The sequence below is a fragment of the Bubalus kerabau genome, chromosome 13 (assembly GCF_029407905.1).
Source record: "Bubalus kerabau isolate K-KA32 ecotype Philippines breed swamp buffalo chromosome 13, PCC_UOA_SB_1v2, whole genome shotgun sequence".
Classification (NCBI taxonomy): domain Eukaryota; kingdom Metazoa; phylum Chordata; class Mammalia; order Artiodactyla; family Bovidae; genus Bubalus; species Bubalus kerabau.
This window is the reverse complement of record NC_073636.1, coordinates 54,680,191-54,697,623: the sequence shown is the minus strand read 5'-3', so window position 1 is coordinate 54,697,623 and position 17,433 is coordinate 54,680,191. Positions and strand designations below refer to the sequence as shown.

The 17,433-nt window shown below is 57.2% G+C and overlaps 1 protein-coding gene across 1 annotated transcript; it reads left to right on the top strand.

Moving 5' to 3' along the window:
* Positions 1–14,142: 14,142 nt before the first annotated feature.
* On the top strand, positions 14,143–15,759 carry PPDPF (pancreatic progenitor cell differentiation and proliferation factor). Its single transcript, XM_055544478.1, has 5 exons — positions 14,143–14,266; positions 14,733–14,813; positions 15,028–15,105; positions 15,187–15,283; positions 15,359–15,759. Exons 2-5 carry the CDS (start codon positions 14,759–14,761, stop codon positions 15,474–15,476), a joined length of 348 nt encoding a protein of 115 aa, XP_055400453.1. The 5' UTR covers positions 14,143–14,266; positions 14,733–14,758; the 3' UTR covers positions 15,477–15,759.
* Positions 15,760–17,433: the final 1,674 nt, after the last annotated feature.

Genomic DNA, 17,433 nt, shown 5'->3' with positions numbered 1-17,433 from the left:
GGGGACGCGAGGGATGCAGGATCCGCGGGCGCGCGCGAGCGCGACAGGGACGCGAGAGGAGGATGCGGCGAGGGAGCGAGCTACAAAGGCGGAGACGAGACGCACCCGGAGGGAGCGCAAGCAGCGAGAGAAAAACAGGCGGAGGCGGCGGAGAACCGCGACGAGACGGGGAGAGGGAGGCAGAAAAGAGGGAGGGCGGAGATGGAGAGAGGGACCAGGAGAGAAAGAGCTAGAGGCAGAGGACAGATAAAGCCAGACTGAAACGCCAGGCTCAGGCCCGCAGGGAGAGGATGGGTGCGCCAAGCACAAGACAGGAAGACATTCAGATCATAAGAGGAGGTCCCAGGGACCGGCCCAGACCTCAGGGACCCGGCAGGTGGGGGCAGGGTGGGAGCGCACCAGGTCGAGGGTGGGTGCTGAGGCGGGGTCTGGGTGGCTGTAGCGTCTGCCCCTGGTTTACAATGGACCTGTGTTCTGAGGTGTCTCCCCAGGATGGCCTAAGGGGTGCAGGCCCCCCTGGTGGGACTCTAGAATCTGGCCCCCTGCCCCCACATGCTTGCCACAGAGGCGTGCCCCAGCAGGCCCCCAAAGCCAGGCTTCTCCCTACTGGGCCCCATGGTTCCCTGTGACCTTGAAACTGTGGCCTCCAGGGTCCCCTCAGCTTGGCCAAGTGGCCTAAGGCTTCACCACCAGCTTCTGAGGCCCCCAGAAAGAACTGTTCTCCACCCTGGACCCCTCTGTGAGGAGGGTACACTTGAAGTCTGTCCCCCAGAGCCCACTGAGACCTTCAAGGGCTGCCCTGGTCTGCATACATGGGCAGGGTTCCTAAGGACGCAGAGCTGACACGAAAACAAGGCTCCCAAAGAGAGTCCCGGGCCGTTGCCCTGGCGGGGTCAGAGTGCCAGGCTGCAGGGAAGTGGGGTGGTCACAGACCAGGGCAATGACCAAAATGGGTTTCAGGGAGGGGGAGGGGTGAGTGAAGACCACAGTCACGGCCCCTTCTAGGGACCCTCGACTTTGTCAGCTCACCCATGATCACGTTTCCCCACGGCCATCTCTCCCATCTCCCTTACATCCTGAGGACACTCAGGTTAGGGTTGGGTCTGGGAGAAGGTCAGGCAGGGTCTCAGAAACGTGTGGTGGGAGCAGAGGCCCAGGGCTCAGAACCTTATGATGGGGCAGTGCCCACGAGGAGCCCCCAGCGATGGGACCCCCCAGCAGGCCAGGAAGTAGAGATGGGCTGGGGGCCAAGCAGGTCTCCCTTACCCGCAGTGAGTGTTTCTCGGGGGTGGGGGGGGAGGGGCCCTTCTGTCATGCTGTCCCTGTGTCCTCGGGTAGGCAATGGTTGGCAAGTGACCCGGCACTTCCACGCGCTGCTGATTCCATCAAACAGGAGCCAGGAATTAAAAATAAACGCCTGCAGAGAAAGCGCAGCCCAGCCCGCCCAGCTGAGCTGGTCTCTAGGCTTAAGGTGTCCCGTCCTGCCGAATGTTAGGCGGCATCTGGGAGACTCTGTGACTGGCCAAGGCTGGGATGGGACAGACAGGGCAGGAGGCCCAGGTCCCTGTGAACACCACCCCCAACTTCCTCCAGGGGACCTCCAGCTGCCTGCAACCTCAGAGGGTGTTTATCAGACACCCCCACACAGGTCCATGCCTCTCTGCTTCAGGCTCACTCACAGCTGTCAGCTGGCAGGCACCAAACCGCACTGGGGTGCCCGTGCCAGGGGCCAGCCGGTGCTGGAACCCTGTCCTGCTAGGAGCAGTGGCCACTGCTGCTGGAAGGCAGCATCCTTCCCGAGGGTCTGCTGGCTGACCCTGGGGAGGGGTCTCCAGTGGCTTCTCCAAGAGGCCTCTGTGTCCTCAGCCGTACTACCTGCAGAGCTCTGGGAGTCCGCGGAGATTCAGCATCTGGGCTCACACGGTAGTGAGACACAGGGAGGTATGATGCTAAATAACACCCAGCGGCAGAGTGGAGCACTAACCACTGCATGGCACAACTCACTGGCAAACAGCTGCTAACTATTGCATAGTGTTTAATGCCTACTAACTACTGATTCATACTTAATAACCACGGAATAGTACTGAAAAACTACTAATCACTGACTAGTACTGAATAACCACAAAATACTAAGCAGTACTAAACACTACATGATGTACTAGACAGCCACAGCCACCCAGCCTTGCATGGTAGGGCTCCCAGGCAGCCTGAGGGTCCATGGATCAAGAATCAACTGGGCACAGAGAGGCAAAGCACAGTGCCTGAGGTCACACAGCAAGGAGGCAGAGCTTGCAGATGGCTTGGAAGACCTGAGCCAGGTCAGTGCTGCTTCTGGATAAGCCCATCCAGGTCCCACCTGTGCTCTGCTCCTCCCAAGTCAGGCTCCGCCCCCGTAGCCTCCCTTTCCCACATCTGAGCTATTGGTCACTGTGGCCCCCAGGAGCAGCCAAGGTTATGGATGGGGGAGAGCAAGGAAGGGGCTCCAGCTAAGGAGGTTGGTGCTGCCTCCCAAGGCAGCTTCTGGGGAGCAGGCAGAGGGAGGGTACAGGCCCTGCCTCTTCAACCCCCCCATCTCCCAGGCCCAGTGAGCTGTTTGGGGCGACACACGCAGCCCCCTCTTTGGCAGGCGGGGTTTTCACCAGCCTAGGGAAAGAAGATCCAGCTAAAATTAACCGTTATCAAGCTGTCAGCCCTGGAAATAAACCCGCCTCCCATTGGCTGCGGGTGATGTCACCGCCGGGTTAATAATAACCTGCAAATGCAGAGCATTCCACCTGTGCGGTGCGCCTTCCTGGGGGGCCGCGGCCGCAACAGGTGGGGACGGCCACCCGGGTGATGGTCGCGAATAGCGGCCTGGGCGGGGCGGGGAGAGGGAGGGCCGCGCGGTGTCTCAGAACGACTTCACCCCCTGCCCTTGGGCTACACTGGCTGCCCTCTGCCCCCTGGGCATCGGTGAGCATCCTCACGTGCGGGGTCAGTCGCACCTGTCTCCCAGTCTAGCTGGGCAGTGGGACCCTGGACGGCCTCGGGGACACGTCCCCCCGCCCCCCAGCTCTTCAGGCCGGGCACTCAGGGGACCGAGCTGCCCTCGAGGCCGCAAATTAAGTGTCTCCATGGTGAGGAGGCATTCTCGGCAACCAGCTCCCCGCAGAAGAGCAAAGTCACGGCCCCTAATCAGAGAAGGGGCGGGGCCAGGGCACGTGTACGCCAGCAAGAGCCCAATACCGCCGAGGCCCCACCAGCCTGCCAGCCCTGGGCTGGGTCTCCGGGCCTACTGAAAGAAAGGGGGCGGCGGGTGGGGGGGGAGTCGGGGTGACTTGCTGGGCAATGCAGGCTCCCAAACACGTCACCTGCCAAACCGAGCGTGTCTGGGAGGATGGGACTGACCTGAGTCAGCCAGAACAGCTTAGAGAGGGAGACACCATCCCTTAGAGATGGGGAGGGCAGCCAGCCCGCCCCGCCCCCACCCACACTGGGGCCAAGGGAGCTATCCGCCCACCCTTACAACGGCAGCAGCAGGGAGCCGTAGCCATGGTGATGGAGTCTTCAGACTCCTCCCCCCAGGCCCTCAGACTCCTCCCCCCAAGCCCTCACTCCCCAGGAACCCGGGCGGCCCCGCCTGCACTAGAGCAGCACCCGTGCTTTGGGGAAACAGAAGAGGGGGTTCCGGTGGGCTGGGCCCCCGGCTCTGGGCCACTGCGAAGCGGCAGCGATCCAGCTTGGTGCTAGCAAGAGGGAGTGGCCAGGTCCCCTCATTCAGTTCACTGCAGGTTGGGAGGCCAACGGAGAGATGGAGAGATCAGCCAGATCATAACCCAGAGATCTCGGGTTAAGAAGGCGCAGCCCTGCTATGGGCCAGGGACACAGGGAGAACCAGGGGAGGGTCTGCAGGCCCGACGACCCCTCATGGCTGGTGTTCTCTGGGCCCAGGTGGGCATGTGCTGTGTCATGGACTCCTTTCAGAGATCTTGGGTTAAGAAGGCGCAGCCCTGCTATGGGCCAGGGACACAGGGAGAACCAGGGGAGGGTCTGCAGGCCCGATGACCCCTCATGGCCGGTGTTCTCTGGGCCCAGGTGGGCATGTGCTGTGTCATGGACTCCTTTCACACCTGGATGGGTTACCCTGGACCCCTGCCCTGGTGTGGGGGAGGGAGAGGTCTCAGCCCTAAGCCAGCCTCCCACTCCCAGGTTCAGAAATTTCCCTGGGGAACAGGAAGCTCCTTAGCAACCCTGGGGCCCTGGTTTTCTGCTTTTGGATAGAGCTCCCCTCAATTGCACAGTTGGGAATAACCTGCCTAGGGAGCTGGGGGCCTCAGGAGATGTTAGAATGACTGATGCAGGAGGGCAGGGGAAGGACTGGGCACTGAAGGAGACAGGGCTCCAGCCTGTCCTTGAACCACTTAGAGAAACTGCACAAAGCACAGTTGTGCTTGACCACCAGGTCAGGAAATAGAACACTCTGTTGTGCCCTCAAAAGCACCCCGACTTGGGCTTCTCCTGCCAGACATCACTTTGCCAGCTCTTAAGCTTTGCGTGAATGGTCCATGTAGCTTCTGTTTTTTTTTTTTTCTGGCCTCTTTCACCTGCCACCACATGTGTGACTTGCACCTGTGCTCCTGCATCTGGGAGGTGTTTGTTTCTTCACTGCTGTGTAGCATTCCATTTCCACTGCTGTGTAGTATTCCGTTTCCAGTTCTGAGCTGCCAAAAATTAAGCTGCTATGAACCTCTCCTGCGTGCCACTTGTGTGAGCATTTCTGTCTGCTGTAGGCCTCATGGGTGGGGTTTTGAGCCGTGTGTATGTGTGTACATTATTCCCATCATTTGTGTACTGCCTCCTGGCTGGTAAATTCATCCTTTGATACTTGCTCTGTGACTGTGGACAAAATTACAGTAAGCATTTCTCCTCCTCAGTAAGCAGATCCACTTTTGCAAAGCAGGCAGTGAAGGGTGAATTTACCTCCAAGAGAAAACTAAATGACAGCTAGTGTTTTCCCTTGACAGGGAGGAAATTTTACTATTTTTTTGCATGTCTAGTGATTTTTACCAGACCACCTTACCTACCTCCTGAGAAATCTGTATGCAGGTCAAGAAGCAACAGTTAGAACCAGATATGGAACAACAGACTGGTTTCAAATTAGGAAAGTGGTACATCAAGGCTGTTTGTCACCCTGCTCATTTAATCTATATGCAGAGTACATCATGCAAAATGCTGGGCTGGATGAAGCACAGGCTGGAATCAAGATTTCCTGGAGAAGAAACATCAATAACCTCAGATATGCAGATGATACAACCCTTATGGCAGAAAGCGAAGAGGAACTAAAGAGCCTCTTGATGAAAGTGAAAGATGAGAGTGAAAAAGTTGGCTTAAAATTCAACATTCAAAAAACTAAGATCATGGCATCCGGTCCCATCACTTCATGACAAATAGATGGGGAAGCAGTGGAAACAGTGGCAGACTTTGTGTTCTTGGGCTCCAAAATCACTGCAGATGGTGACAGCAGCTGTGAAATGAACAGACGCTTGCTCCTTGGAAGAAAAGCTATGATCAACCTAGAAAACATATTAAAAAGCAGAGACATTACTTTGCCAACAAAGGTCCATCTGGTCAAAGCTATGGTTTTTCCAGTGGTCATGTATGGATATGAGAGTTGGACCATAAAGAAGGCTGAACGCTGAAGAATTGATGCTTTTGAAGACTCATAGAGTCCCTTGGACTGCAAGGAGATCAAAGCAGTCAATCCTAAAGGAAATCAGTCCTGAATATTCATTGGATGGACTGATGCTGAAGCTGACGCTCCAATACTTTGGCAACCTGATGTGAAGAACTGACTCATTGGAAAAGATTCTGATGCTGAGAAAGATTGAAGCCAGGAGGAGAAGGGGATGACAGAGGATGAGCTGGTTGGATGGCATTACCGACTTGATGGACATGAATTTGAGCAAGCTCCAGGTGAGGGACAGGGAAGCCTGGCATGCTGCAGTCCTTGGGGTCACAAAGAGTCGGACACAACTGAGTGAACTGAACTGAGTGATTTTTGTCTGAATAATGAACATTCTGTAAAGACTCTGGATTCTGTTACCTTCCTTGGAATACTGTTGGTTCTCATTTTAGCAGCCATTCCATTACTGGATTTTGGTGGGCTTGTTTTCATGCTTTGTTTGTGTTAATCTGGGAACCCCAAAGTGCCTCCCAAGACCCTACACTTGATAAAATTCAGCTTCCAGTTTTGTTCCCCCCAAAGCTCTTTATGGAGCTCACTTTTATCTCTTCTTAGATGGAGCCTAGAGTACGCGCTGCTCTCAGTATAATCTTTTCTCCTAAAAAATAAGTGAGCAATCTCTTCACTCTGGCCAGGCCCAAGTGTCAATGCCACCCGGCAAGGCTGGTCTTCCGGTGTTTTTGTTTCAATCTCAGCTCCTGGTGGACACAGTCTGAGGAGTCCTCCAAGGAGTCATGCCCTGGAATAACCTTTCAGCACATGACCAAGGCGATGCACGGTCACGCTCTTGATTGGTCTGCAGTATTTAAGACTTGGTCTTTGCAGACCCGAGCAGGAGGTTCCCCTCCTGGCCTTGTAGAAGTGAGCTTATGTGTCAGGAACCGTGGGTTGCCTCTCAAAGCTGAGCGTGGCTCCTGCTATCCACCACTGAGAAAGCAGGAACCTCAGTACTACAGCCCCAGACAATTCTGCCAACCACCACATGACCTTCAAATACATCCCCCCAAGCCCCTGAAGGACACACAGGCACCTTGATTGTACCCTTTTGAAATCCTGAGCAGAAGACCCAATGAAGGCGCACCCACTATTTCCACATGGGCTTGGGGACTTCCCTGGTCCAGTGATTAGGACTCTGTGCTTCCACTGCAGGGGGCACAGGTTCAATCCCTGGTCAGGGAAGAAAGATCTCAAAAGCTGTGTGCTGCAGCCAAAGGGGCGGGGGGTGGGGGGATGGTTAAGATGGTAAATTGTTATGTGTATTTTACAGCAGTAAAACAATTTGCGGTGGGGGGAAAAGTGCTGATGCATGCTACAATGTGGATAAACCTTGAAAACAGTATGCTGAGTGAAAGAAGGCATGAGTAAAAGGCCAGGAAAGACTGTATGATTCCACTCACATGAAATGTCCAGAACAAGTAAAATCATAGAGACAGAAAATGGATCAGTGGTCACCAGGGACTAGGGGAGGGGCAAAGGGAGGGAGTTGCTTAATGGATAAAATGGGTTTCCTTTTGGAGTGATGAAATGTGGAGGGAAGATTACACAACCGTCAATGTATTAAATGGTTGCTGCTGATCTGCCCACTTTAAAGTGGTTAGTTTATGGGAATTTTACCTCAATAAAAAGATTTGGGTATTGCTATTTCTCTATATTCTTATTTTTCAAACATATTTTAGTTATCATAGTTCCTCTGTGTTAGTTTTAGGACCTACATCTTCAAAGACCTTGCTGAGATTTTTACTGGAATTGCTTTAAATATGTACATCAGTTTGGAGGGAACAGACATCTCTACTGTGTTGAGTCTCCATTATTTAGGCCTTCACTGGTTTCTGTCATTAGCATTTAATTTTTGGCATACAAATCCTATACTCATTTTGTCAGGTTTATACCTCAGTGTTTCATGGCAGAGTGTGGCTATTATATATGGTGTTTTTAACTTTTTGCTTCTAGTTGTAAATCATTAGTAAATCAGGAGTACAACTGGTTTTTGTGTGTTGACTGTGTCTGGCTAAATCTCATTCGCTCATTAGGTTTTTTTGTATATTCCTTGATGACGACCACCACGGTATCTTGGGGAGGGACAGTTTTCTTTCTCACTTTCAATCTGGATGCCTTTTCTTTCTTTTTCTTGTCTCATTGCACCCGCTAAGACTTCTGGTAGACATCGAATAATTGTGGTGAGAGTGGACATCTTTGCTGCCTGCCTGGTGCTGGGAAAAGACCCTGTCTTTCTCCATCAAGGACCACACTGGCCTACTTGCCAGGAGTTGGTTGGTTGTAAGTGATGCTCTTTACAAGACTGAGACATTCTTTTCTTTCTTTCTTTTTAAAAAATTATTTATGATTTATTTTGGGCTGCACTGGATCTTCATTGCTGCCCCTGGGCTTCTCTCTAGTTGCAGAGAGGAGAGCGGGGGCTACTCTGTAGCTGCAGTGCATGGGCTTCTCTTTGCGGTGACTTATTGCAGAGTAGGGGCTCTGGGGGCATGGACTCAGTAGTTGTGATGCACAAGCTTAGTTGCCCTGAGGTATGTGGGATCTTTCCAGACCAGGGATGGAACCTGTGTCCCCTGCATTGGCAGGTGAATTCTTAATGGACCAGGGAACTCCCAAGGACCTCCTTTTCTATTTCTTGTCTGGTTTCGATCATAACTGGGTTTGTCAACCTCATTCCCCATCACTTGATGTGAATGCTCACAGTTGTGTGTTGGTGCATTTTTACATCAGTTGCTTTAAAGCCTTCGTTGGTCACTACAGCATCTGCCATCCCAGTAAACCTGTTTGCCGGGCGTCATTTCTCATGCCAACTGGGATTCTCCTGGTGCTTCTTCACTGAGGAATTTTAGATCTTATCCTAAAGCTCGGTATTCTTGATGAATAAACACTTTGTGGGTTGTTTAATGCCTTGGATGGAATTCCACGGCATTGCAATGCTTGTTCCTAGGTTTGTATTTGCTTTTTAAGGGAGAATCTTCTTGACCTCCTCACTCCTTCATGCTGGAAATCTGTCATGTCTTTACACAATTCACCCTTTCATCAGATATATTTCTTAAATGCCTACAACAGGGCCAAGTCTTTCTTAGTTACTGGGACAGAACAGGTGCAAGCTCAGCCCTCCCAGATTTTACTTAACCAGCAAAAAAACCAATTAGGTTGTTTTCAGTAGCAAAAAGTGCTATAAATAGTGACTTTTAATAAGCACCTGCTATGTGCTAGGTCCTGGTACTTTCCTGTTTTACCAACAAGGACACTGAGGACAAGTGGATGAGTGATCATCTGGCCACACAAAGTGCCCCCACATAGTAGGCATTCATTACATATTAGTCAGTAGTTTTATTTCTTCTGCAAGTGGTGATGTCACTTACAGAAGCTCCAGCTAGTGCTGAAACCTGGCATAGCTGGGACCCAGGGAAGAGGGTGTTCTGACCTGAAGGGCAGGGACAGGGCCTGGGCTGGAGTCCTACTGGGGAGCCCATTCTCCAGGGGCAGGAGGAGAAGCCCTGAGGGCCCCAGCTCTGCTCAGCCTTTGGCAGAGCCCTCACCTCACACCCAAACACCTGTGGCAAGAGTGACAACACGGGGCCCACGACAGCAGCAGCCTGGGGTTTGAGCCAGCCCCTTGCCGCCCTGTCTGGTCTTCACAGAACACCTGTCAGGAAGGTGCTGCCCCTAACAGTCTGCAGGAAGGGACAGGGCTCAGGAATCCCACGAGGCCCTTGTGCTCAGCCGGGACCCCAACCTCAGGCCCAAATCCTGCCCTGAACCCAGGGAGCCCATGGCCATCAGCCATCCTGTTCCCTCTACAGTGAGGATGTCCTGCATGTGACTGTCTCTGGCCTCCCTACGGCTTTCATGCCACCGCTTCCCCAGGTGGCTGGAGCCTCAGGCACTGCGTCCTGACCCCATACTCAGCCTGCCCACTCTGAGCACCGGACAAGCCCCCGAGCACTTGGGCCACCATCCCCAAGGGATGGTGGAAGACCTGGGCCAGCCTCTCCCAAGCCTAGCCTCTGTCACACCCACCCTAAAGTTACAGCAGCCCCAGCCCAGGCCTCAAGGCCCAGAGCCTGTGTTCCCCCAATGCTGGAGCCGCACCCAGGGGTGTCAGCAACACAAGGACCTTGAGGTCCACTCAGCACCTCTGGGAATCCCAGACAGGGGTGTAGCCCATCTGGGGATCAGGCCATGCTGTCCACAGGCTGGGGCAAGACTAGATGGAGGCCGAGATCCCCACCCCTTTCCCCGCTCTAACCAGGACATGCCACCATCCACTCAGGGGCCCCGAGGCCAGCTATGGGGAGTGACTGGCAGAACCCCTACCTTCCCAGCTTAGTAAATGCAGCCTTTACATTAATGCTTAAAAAAAACAAAACTACCCTTTTTTTAAATTATTCCACTCTTGAAATCATTTGGTGAGATTTCAAGACTGGGGTGGAGGGGGACAGACTGGCCAGTGGGCCGCTGAAAGGTGGCCTGGGAAGGTGGGGGAAGCCCCCACCAGAGTTCCTTCAGGGAAGGCCTCAGTGCCTAGCTGGGAGTGGCTCCCACTACCCTCTCCTCTAGGCCTGGCCTGGGCTGCAAAGCTGTCATGCCCAAGGGCTCAATTCCCTGGTTGGCTTCCTGGGGCTCAATGCAGTTCAACCCTAATGATCTCTCCTCACTCCAGGACTCCTGATGGGCCCCACTGCAGCCCATCTGGGCCAACCACCTGAGCTGACATCACCCCTCACCCAGTCCTGCATCCCTCAGCTCCCTCCCAGGGTGCTGGTCACCAACACACATCTTGACCCCACCTTCTGTCTCAGCAGCTGCTCCCAAGACACTCCTACAGGAGGGAGTCCCAAACAGGAACCAGCCACAGCAAGTCACAGCCGAGTGCTCTGTCAGCCCATGTTCCTAGATCTGGGCTGCCAAAGGTGACTCCAGGGCATTGCTGGCCTTGACCTCAGCCAGGTAGAGGTTCAAAGGCTCTGACCAGTGAGGGGTGTCATATGGCCTGATCAGACTGAGCAGAGCCCTGCTGGCTGGAGCCAGGGTCCGGGGGAGGAGAGAATGGAGCCGAGTTGAGGACCACTGAGCTCTGGAGGAGCAGCAGCCTCTGGGGGGTCTCAGCCCTGACCTGGAAAGAGGGCAGTCTGAGAATTCCTCCCGGTCTCTCCCTTGAGGGTCTGAAGCTTCCCGTCACCCTGGGAGCTGAGCTCTGCTTGGAGGTGGGGGCCCCATGGTTTCTTGAGGCCAGGAGGAGGGGTTTCAGGACCCCACCACCCCTGCACATCTTCCCTTCTCCCCTAGCCCTCCTACCCAGCTGCCAGGCCTGAGCCAGGCCCAGGGAGCCCCAGGGATGCAGGGGTCTGGGTCCCTCAGGGAACAGATGGGGATGTGGCTGCATCAGGGCCATCCCAGGGGCCTGGCATTGTTTGGGATCCCCGAGGAGGAGACGCTGCTGAGGTCCCAGGGGCAGGACTGGAAGGCTGTGAGGACTGCCTGGAGTGACTAAAGTGCCACATGCTCATCCACCCCTGCAGACTCACTGGGACATCTCATCCTCTGCTCCCCACCAGGAGGCAGGACTTTACTTCAACCTCCGCATCCCCACAAGGCTGGGCTTCCCAGGTGGCACTAGTGGTAAAAAACCTGCCTGCCAATGCTGGAGACATAAGAGATGCAGGTTCAATCCTGAGTAGGGAAGATCCCCTGGAGGAGGAAATGGCAACCCACTCTAGCGTTCTTGCTCGAGAATCCCATGGACAGAGGAGCCTGGTGGACTACAGTTCATAGGGTCGCAAAGAGTCAGACATGACTGTAGCAACTTAGCACACACATACACCCACAGCCCAGTGCACCAGGGCTCCCTCTGGCCCCAGGGCCTCTGCATCTCCCTGCACTGGTGCTAAGGCAGCACTGTCTCAGCTTCAGGGGACTGAGCCTGGAGAGGGCAGGGTCTCCCACTCACCGCCCCCGGTGGACACGTGGGTTACCCATGAGCTCTGGGTGGTAGAAGCCACAGCAGCAAGGTCAGCACCAGCCTCCAGATCTGAGCACCTCCCAGCAGAAGCCCTGGTGGCCCCCTGCCCCTAAGCTCTCTCTGCTTAGACCCCACCATGGAATGGGTCTACCTCAGGGGTTCCACTCCTCACACTGCTGCTCCTCTCCCCCAGGGGTACTCTGTGTGCCTCCCGGGCCCCCAGAAATGGCAGCAGCCCTCAGTTTCCCAGCTGTGCTCCCTCCTGAGTAACCAGCAGGCCCAGGATCCAGAGCAGGCACCTTGCCAAATCCTAGCCCCACTTCCTGATCACATGAGCTGTCCATGGTCCTGGGCGGGCCCCTCAGGCTGGCCTCTCCAGCTTTAGTCCCTGGAATCCCGGTCCTGTTGGAGGCACAAGCGACAGGCACCCACGAGATGCCCACACATTTGGACGCTGACTACAGGGATGCGGGAGTCCAGGGAAGGGGCAGGGCCCAGTGGCTGAGACCCCTTCACACCAGATGGAGGGGTTAGACCAGATGGAGGCCAAAAGGCCTACCCCTTTCTCTACTCTAACCAGGACATGCCACCATCCACTCAGGGGCCCTGAGGCCAGCTATGGGGAGTGACTGGCAGAACCTCTACCTTCCTGGCTTAGTAAATGCAGCCTTTACACTATCACTTAAAAAAAAAATACCCTTTTTTCAGATTATCCACTCTTAAAATCATTGGTGAGGTTGAGACTGGGGTGGATGGGGGCAGGCTGGCCAGTGGGCTGCTGAAAGGTGGCCTGGGAAGGTAAGCGAGAGCGAGACAAGCCTGGGTCTTGCCCGAACATTCCACCCTCTTGGTACCAACTGCACTGACCTTATCAATGATCCTTCAGTGAGCAGTAGGCATGCCTGGCTGCCACTCCCATTGCAGGTCTTGCCACGGACCCCTGTCCAGGCCCAGAGGGCCCCCTCCTCTTGCCCAGCAGCTCTGAGCTCTGGGCTCCACCTCACCTCCTCCTTGCTCAGCCCCCAGCTTAAGCCTGACACCCCGTCTCCTGTTCCCCCCCCACCACCTAGTGTGGCTACTCTCTCTTAACTGGCCCCTCTGCTGGAAGGGGCACCTGCCTGATTCACCACCAATCCTTGTGCCCAGACAAGCCATGTACTCACAGCAGGTGCTCAGCCCACTGGAGTGCCAGGTGGACAGAATGGCCCAAGGTCCAGTCAGGGCACCTATCTCTTTCCCAGCCCACAGGACCAGACTGTCCAGCCAGGGCTAGCACCAAAGAGCCAGGAGGAGAACAGGGAGGCTTCCCCTTCAAGGGCAGTTGGGCCCTAGGGCCTGGAGGAGGCTGAGGGTGGGGGAGAAGGCTACTTTCCACACTGGAAAGAAAGTCCTCCTCCTGGTTGCAGAGCCAGGGTGTGGCCCAGACTCCACAGGGAACATGCTGGGGCTGCCCAAACTCGGGACCTCACAGCTACTGGAGACATCCCCAAACAGAGCTCTCTACTCACCCCCACTGACATAAGCACCCCCATCTGTCTGCCCTACTTTCCACTCTCCTCCCCAACCCAGGCTTGCCAACCAGCTGGACGCAGGCTGGAGCTGGGAACGCAGAATTGGTTCTGGAGCCCTTAGCGCTGTGCAGTGAACATGGGTAGGCTCCCCAGCTTCCCACCCACAATGAAGTCGCTAAAGGGCTGGAAGGCCCCTGGCACACAGCTCGTTCTGGGTACCACCAGGCCGACAGCTGGGGGAGGGCATGCACCAGTCGGGGCCCACATCTGGTTGAGGGCTGGGCATGCACTAGCCAACACCCTCTTATCTGTCCAGGGTGGGGGGGGGGCATTCTGAGCCAAGGCCAGAGCAGACGGGCACTGCGGGGGCACGACTGGGGCTCAGCCCTGGGCTGTGGACAGCAGCAAAAACAGACTGGAAGTGCAGGGGCCACCGTCCAGCACGCCTGCCACCTCCGATAAGCTGGAAAGGTGCAAACAGGCTGGACTAGCAGGGGACCTGGGTCCCAAATGATGGCCAGAGCCCAGGAAGCGGGTATGGGAGGTGGGAGAGAGACAGGGCCTGTTTTCAGGCTGGGGCGACGGTTATTTAACCACCTCAAGCCCAGACCAGGCTAGGATGCGGTGCCCGGCACTCCAAGTCAGACAGACAACGGGGCTGGACTTCTTCCAGGGCGGACGAGCGAGGGCCACGCCACGGGGGCGGGGCGGGGCCAAGCTGAGCTTGGGGCGGGGCCTAGTTGGCCTCGCAGCCAATTAGGCGGGGCGGGACCGGAGCCCAGCTGGGGCGGGACCGGAGCCTAGCTGGGGCGGGGCCGATATCGGGGCGGAGTCTCGCCGGGCTGGGGCGGGGCCGATATCGGGGCGGGGTCTCGCCGAGGCTGGGGCGGGGCCGAGAGCGGGGCTGTACCGCCTTATAAGGGGGACGCGTCCGCGCGTGCGCGCCCTCGCGTCTAGTTTGTGGAGTGGCCTCCCGCTTTTTCTTATGCAGATGGGCTCTGTGGCCTAGCGCCCCCGTGCTCACCGTCCGTGATCTCACGCCGAGGCCCTCGAGGGGTCGCCGCCGAGGTGGGGCCCGGGCGGCGCGTGGATGAAGTCGAGCGGCCCGAATGGGCGGCAGGGGGCGGCCGGTGCGCGACGGCTGGCGGGGCTGACCGCCGGGCGACCGGGAAGTCGGAAGGACGCGGGTGGGCAGGGGGCGACGGATAGGACCCGGGGCACGGAGCTAGGGGCGCGCCGGCCACAGGTAGGGCCGCTTCCCGGAGCCCCAGGCCGGCGGCCCAGCGCACAAAGCGCCTTTGTTGTCCCTCGCGGCCGGTTCGGGCTGGTTGGAGCCGCCCGCGCGGAGAGGGCGGGCCGAGAGTTCCGGATCCCCGCCTCGACTTGGTAAACAAACCCGGCCTCCGCCCCTGCCGGAAGCTCACGGGGCTGACCTGAGCCTGGGGTCCGAGCGGGTCGACTCAGCCCGGGTGGGGAGCGCCCTTCTGCGGAGGCAGCAGTGACCGAAGGGGCTCCCCGACCCCCGCGTGCGCAGGTTTCCACCAGCCCGCAAGCAAGAGCATGGCAGCCATCCCCTCCAGCGGCTCGCTCGTGGCCACCCACGACTACTACCGGCGTAAGTCAGCCCCTTGCCCGCGCCCCAGTCCGTCCCGAGCTCCCCCGCCTAGAGCTTGTGGGGTCAGCTCCAGTTGCTTGAGAACCTGTATCGGGTGGGGAGTGAGTTGCTAAGGACCCTTAACACCGGCCTGAGCTGCCCGTGAAGCCAGTGCTTGGCCGGGTGGACTTGAGGCCCGGTGCCCGGTGGAGCTGAGCGGGCCTCTTCTCTCCAGGCCGCCTGGGCTCCACTTCCAGTAACAGCTCCTGTGGAAGTGCCGAGTACCCCGGGGAAGCCATCCCCCACCACCCGGGTGAGTGCGGTGACCCCTCTGTTCCCAGGTCTATGCCCAGGGAGTGACAGCAGCACCCTGACTTTGCCTTGCTCCTCTTAGGTCTCCCCAAAGCAGACCCGGGACACTGGTGGGCTAGCTTCTTCTTCGGGAAGTCCACTCTCCCGTTCATGGCCACAGTGCTGGAGTCCCCAGAGCAGTGAGTGTGCCTTTCTGGGGACCAGGAGGGTCGGGGGCAAGTGGAAACAGCTTCTGACTTCCTGCTCTCCCCCAGCTCGGAGTCTGCCCAGGCCTCCACCAGCACGATCACATGTGACCTGGCTCGGGAAGCTGTGGGGAAGCAGCAGCCCAGCGGCCAGTCTGGCAAAACCAACTGCAGGCCCCCGTCCTGAGTGACCACCACCAGCTGCCAGGCTTCCTTTCAAGGCGCTAGGCTCATCAGAGCCCTCTTCCTCCCCTTGCCCTGTACCCTCCCTTCCCCACCTCTCCCCAAGACCAAGCAGGCTACAGTCAAGGGAAGCAGTTCACTTTTTAATATCAAAACAGCAAAACACCAAAAAGGAAGTTGAGAGAATCCCACTCTCTGCTATCCGAGCCACACGAACGCGCCTTCCTCACACCCCATGACCCTGTGCCTTGCACCAAGTGGACAATAAACTCCAGGAGTGAGCAGCCTGGTGTGTGTGTGTGAGAGAGAGAGACCTTTGTGCTCCCCCACCCCCGAGGGAGAAGTCACTAACCCCTCAGCCTTCTCATTTCCAGGCATGAGAGAGCTGGCCATGCTCCCTGGGCCTTCCTGGAACCCCTCCTAGGGGCCTCCTCTGAGGTCTGGCCCAGGTTCATGTGGGCAGACAGCTCCAGTGAGTGTGGAGCCTTGCATCTGAGAAGGAGTGGGGTGCCTGGCTATTTCGGGAAATCAGGGAGAGCAGGCAGTCCAAGAATTGGAGCGGAAGCTTCCAAGGCAGCTGCTGAGGTCAGAGCCCTCTATGTGAGTCCACCCTTGGCCCCTCTTGCTGCTGCTATAGGAGGCCCACGAGGTCTCTACCTTGGGGTCAGAAGGATGCCAGTGCCCCCTGGAGGACCTTGAGGAGGCAGTCCTCAAACTTGCTTGTCCTCTTTTCTCCCACATGTCTTCTGTTAAGGATGTTGCCTCCTCTCTTCTCTTGTAGGACACACTCTGGACAGGGCCCCCAATCCCCAGAGTGGATCTGAGGCCCCTGGCACCCCACTGAGGCAGAGGGGAAGCAAGTGTGGGAGGCTCCTGTGGGTCCCTCTCACCAGGGAAGCCCAGCTTTGGGCAGAGTCTGACTCAGGAGGCCTGTGTGGTGTTGTGGGGGAGAGGTCCTCATCCTCTGCCAGCCCCCTGGGACAGGCCTGAGGGGGTGGGCTGGTGGTGTCCACATTCAGTGGCCAGCAGAGTTTGACTGGGAGGTGGGGTCAGGAGAGGGCAGTTCAGTGAGGCAGTGGACGGAGCTTTGGTGTGAAGTCAGGCTTAGAGGGGTGGCCTCCCCTGCTTCAAGGGCCAGGCTCTGCTGGAGGGGCCCATCCTCTGGCCACCCCTCCCCAACTCCATTCTAAGTCACATGAGTCCATCCTGAGGCATTTGGGTGGCTAGTAGCCCCCAAAGCCTACACCATCTGTCCTGCCTGCCCTCTGTGTGTCCAGGCAGGTTGCAGGCTGGGGGACAGGCTCTCCTGTGGTCCCACGGAAGGGTGGTGGTCAGTGCTAAGGCTGAGTCGGGAGGGTCCACCACAAGGATTAGCTTGACCCCCACCCAGTCCTGGCCACAGTGTCCAGGTGAGGCCCCCAGACACCCCAGGGCAGGTGTTTGCCAGGGCAGGTGGACAGGAATAGCACTGGCCCCGGGGAGCAGGTGTCAGTGCCCATGTCTGCAGAGGACTGGGGGATCATCCCCCCTCAAGTCCGAGTCTCAGGCAGGGCCAGGGGGTAGAGGGGGGTGCAGCCAAAGCCTAGGTCCCCACCACACGGCCAGGGAGGCTTGACCCTGGTCCTGCTAGTTGGTGGGCTTCAAGTCAGGACCAGGGACAGGTCCATTCTGAGGAAAGAGGGGTGATCTCGCTCCTGGAGCCTCCAGGGTAGACGTTGGCTGTGGGGTGCCTGGCACTTTGCAGGTACTGGCATCGGGGAAAGGGACAGCCCCAGCTGCAGGCTGCACTGGGGAAGGCGTAGGCCCAGGTCTGCCAGAGCCCCTTCCCAGGAGTGTCCGGCTGGTTCTGGGAGTGGTCCATACCTTCAGCAAATCCTCAGTGAATCGGGGTGGCCCACAGCCATGATCTGAGGTCCCTCAGGCCTTGCCTGACTCGAGGGCTGGCCTGGCCTCTGGGCATC

Bases quoted from the DNA above. Each gene is read 5' to 3' on its own strand.
- PPDPF (XM_055544478.1), top strand. From the start codon at position 14,759: ATGGCAGCCATCCCCTCCAGCGGCTCGCTCGTGGCCACCCACGACTAC. The intron at 14,814-15,027 runs GTAAGTCAGCCC...TCTTCTCTCCAG, and splicing joins CACCCACGACTACTACCGGC to GCCGCCTGGGCTCCACTTCC. The intron at 15,284-15,358 runs GTGAGTGTGCCT...GCTCTCCCCCAG, and splicing joins GTGCTGGAGTCCCCAGAGCA to CTCGGAGTCTGCCCAGGCCT.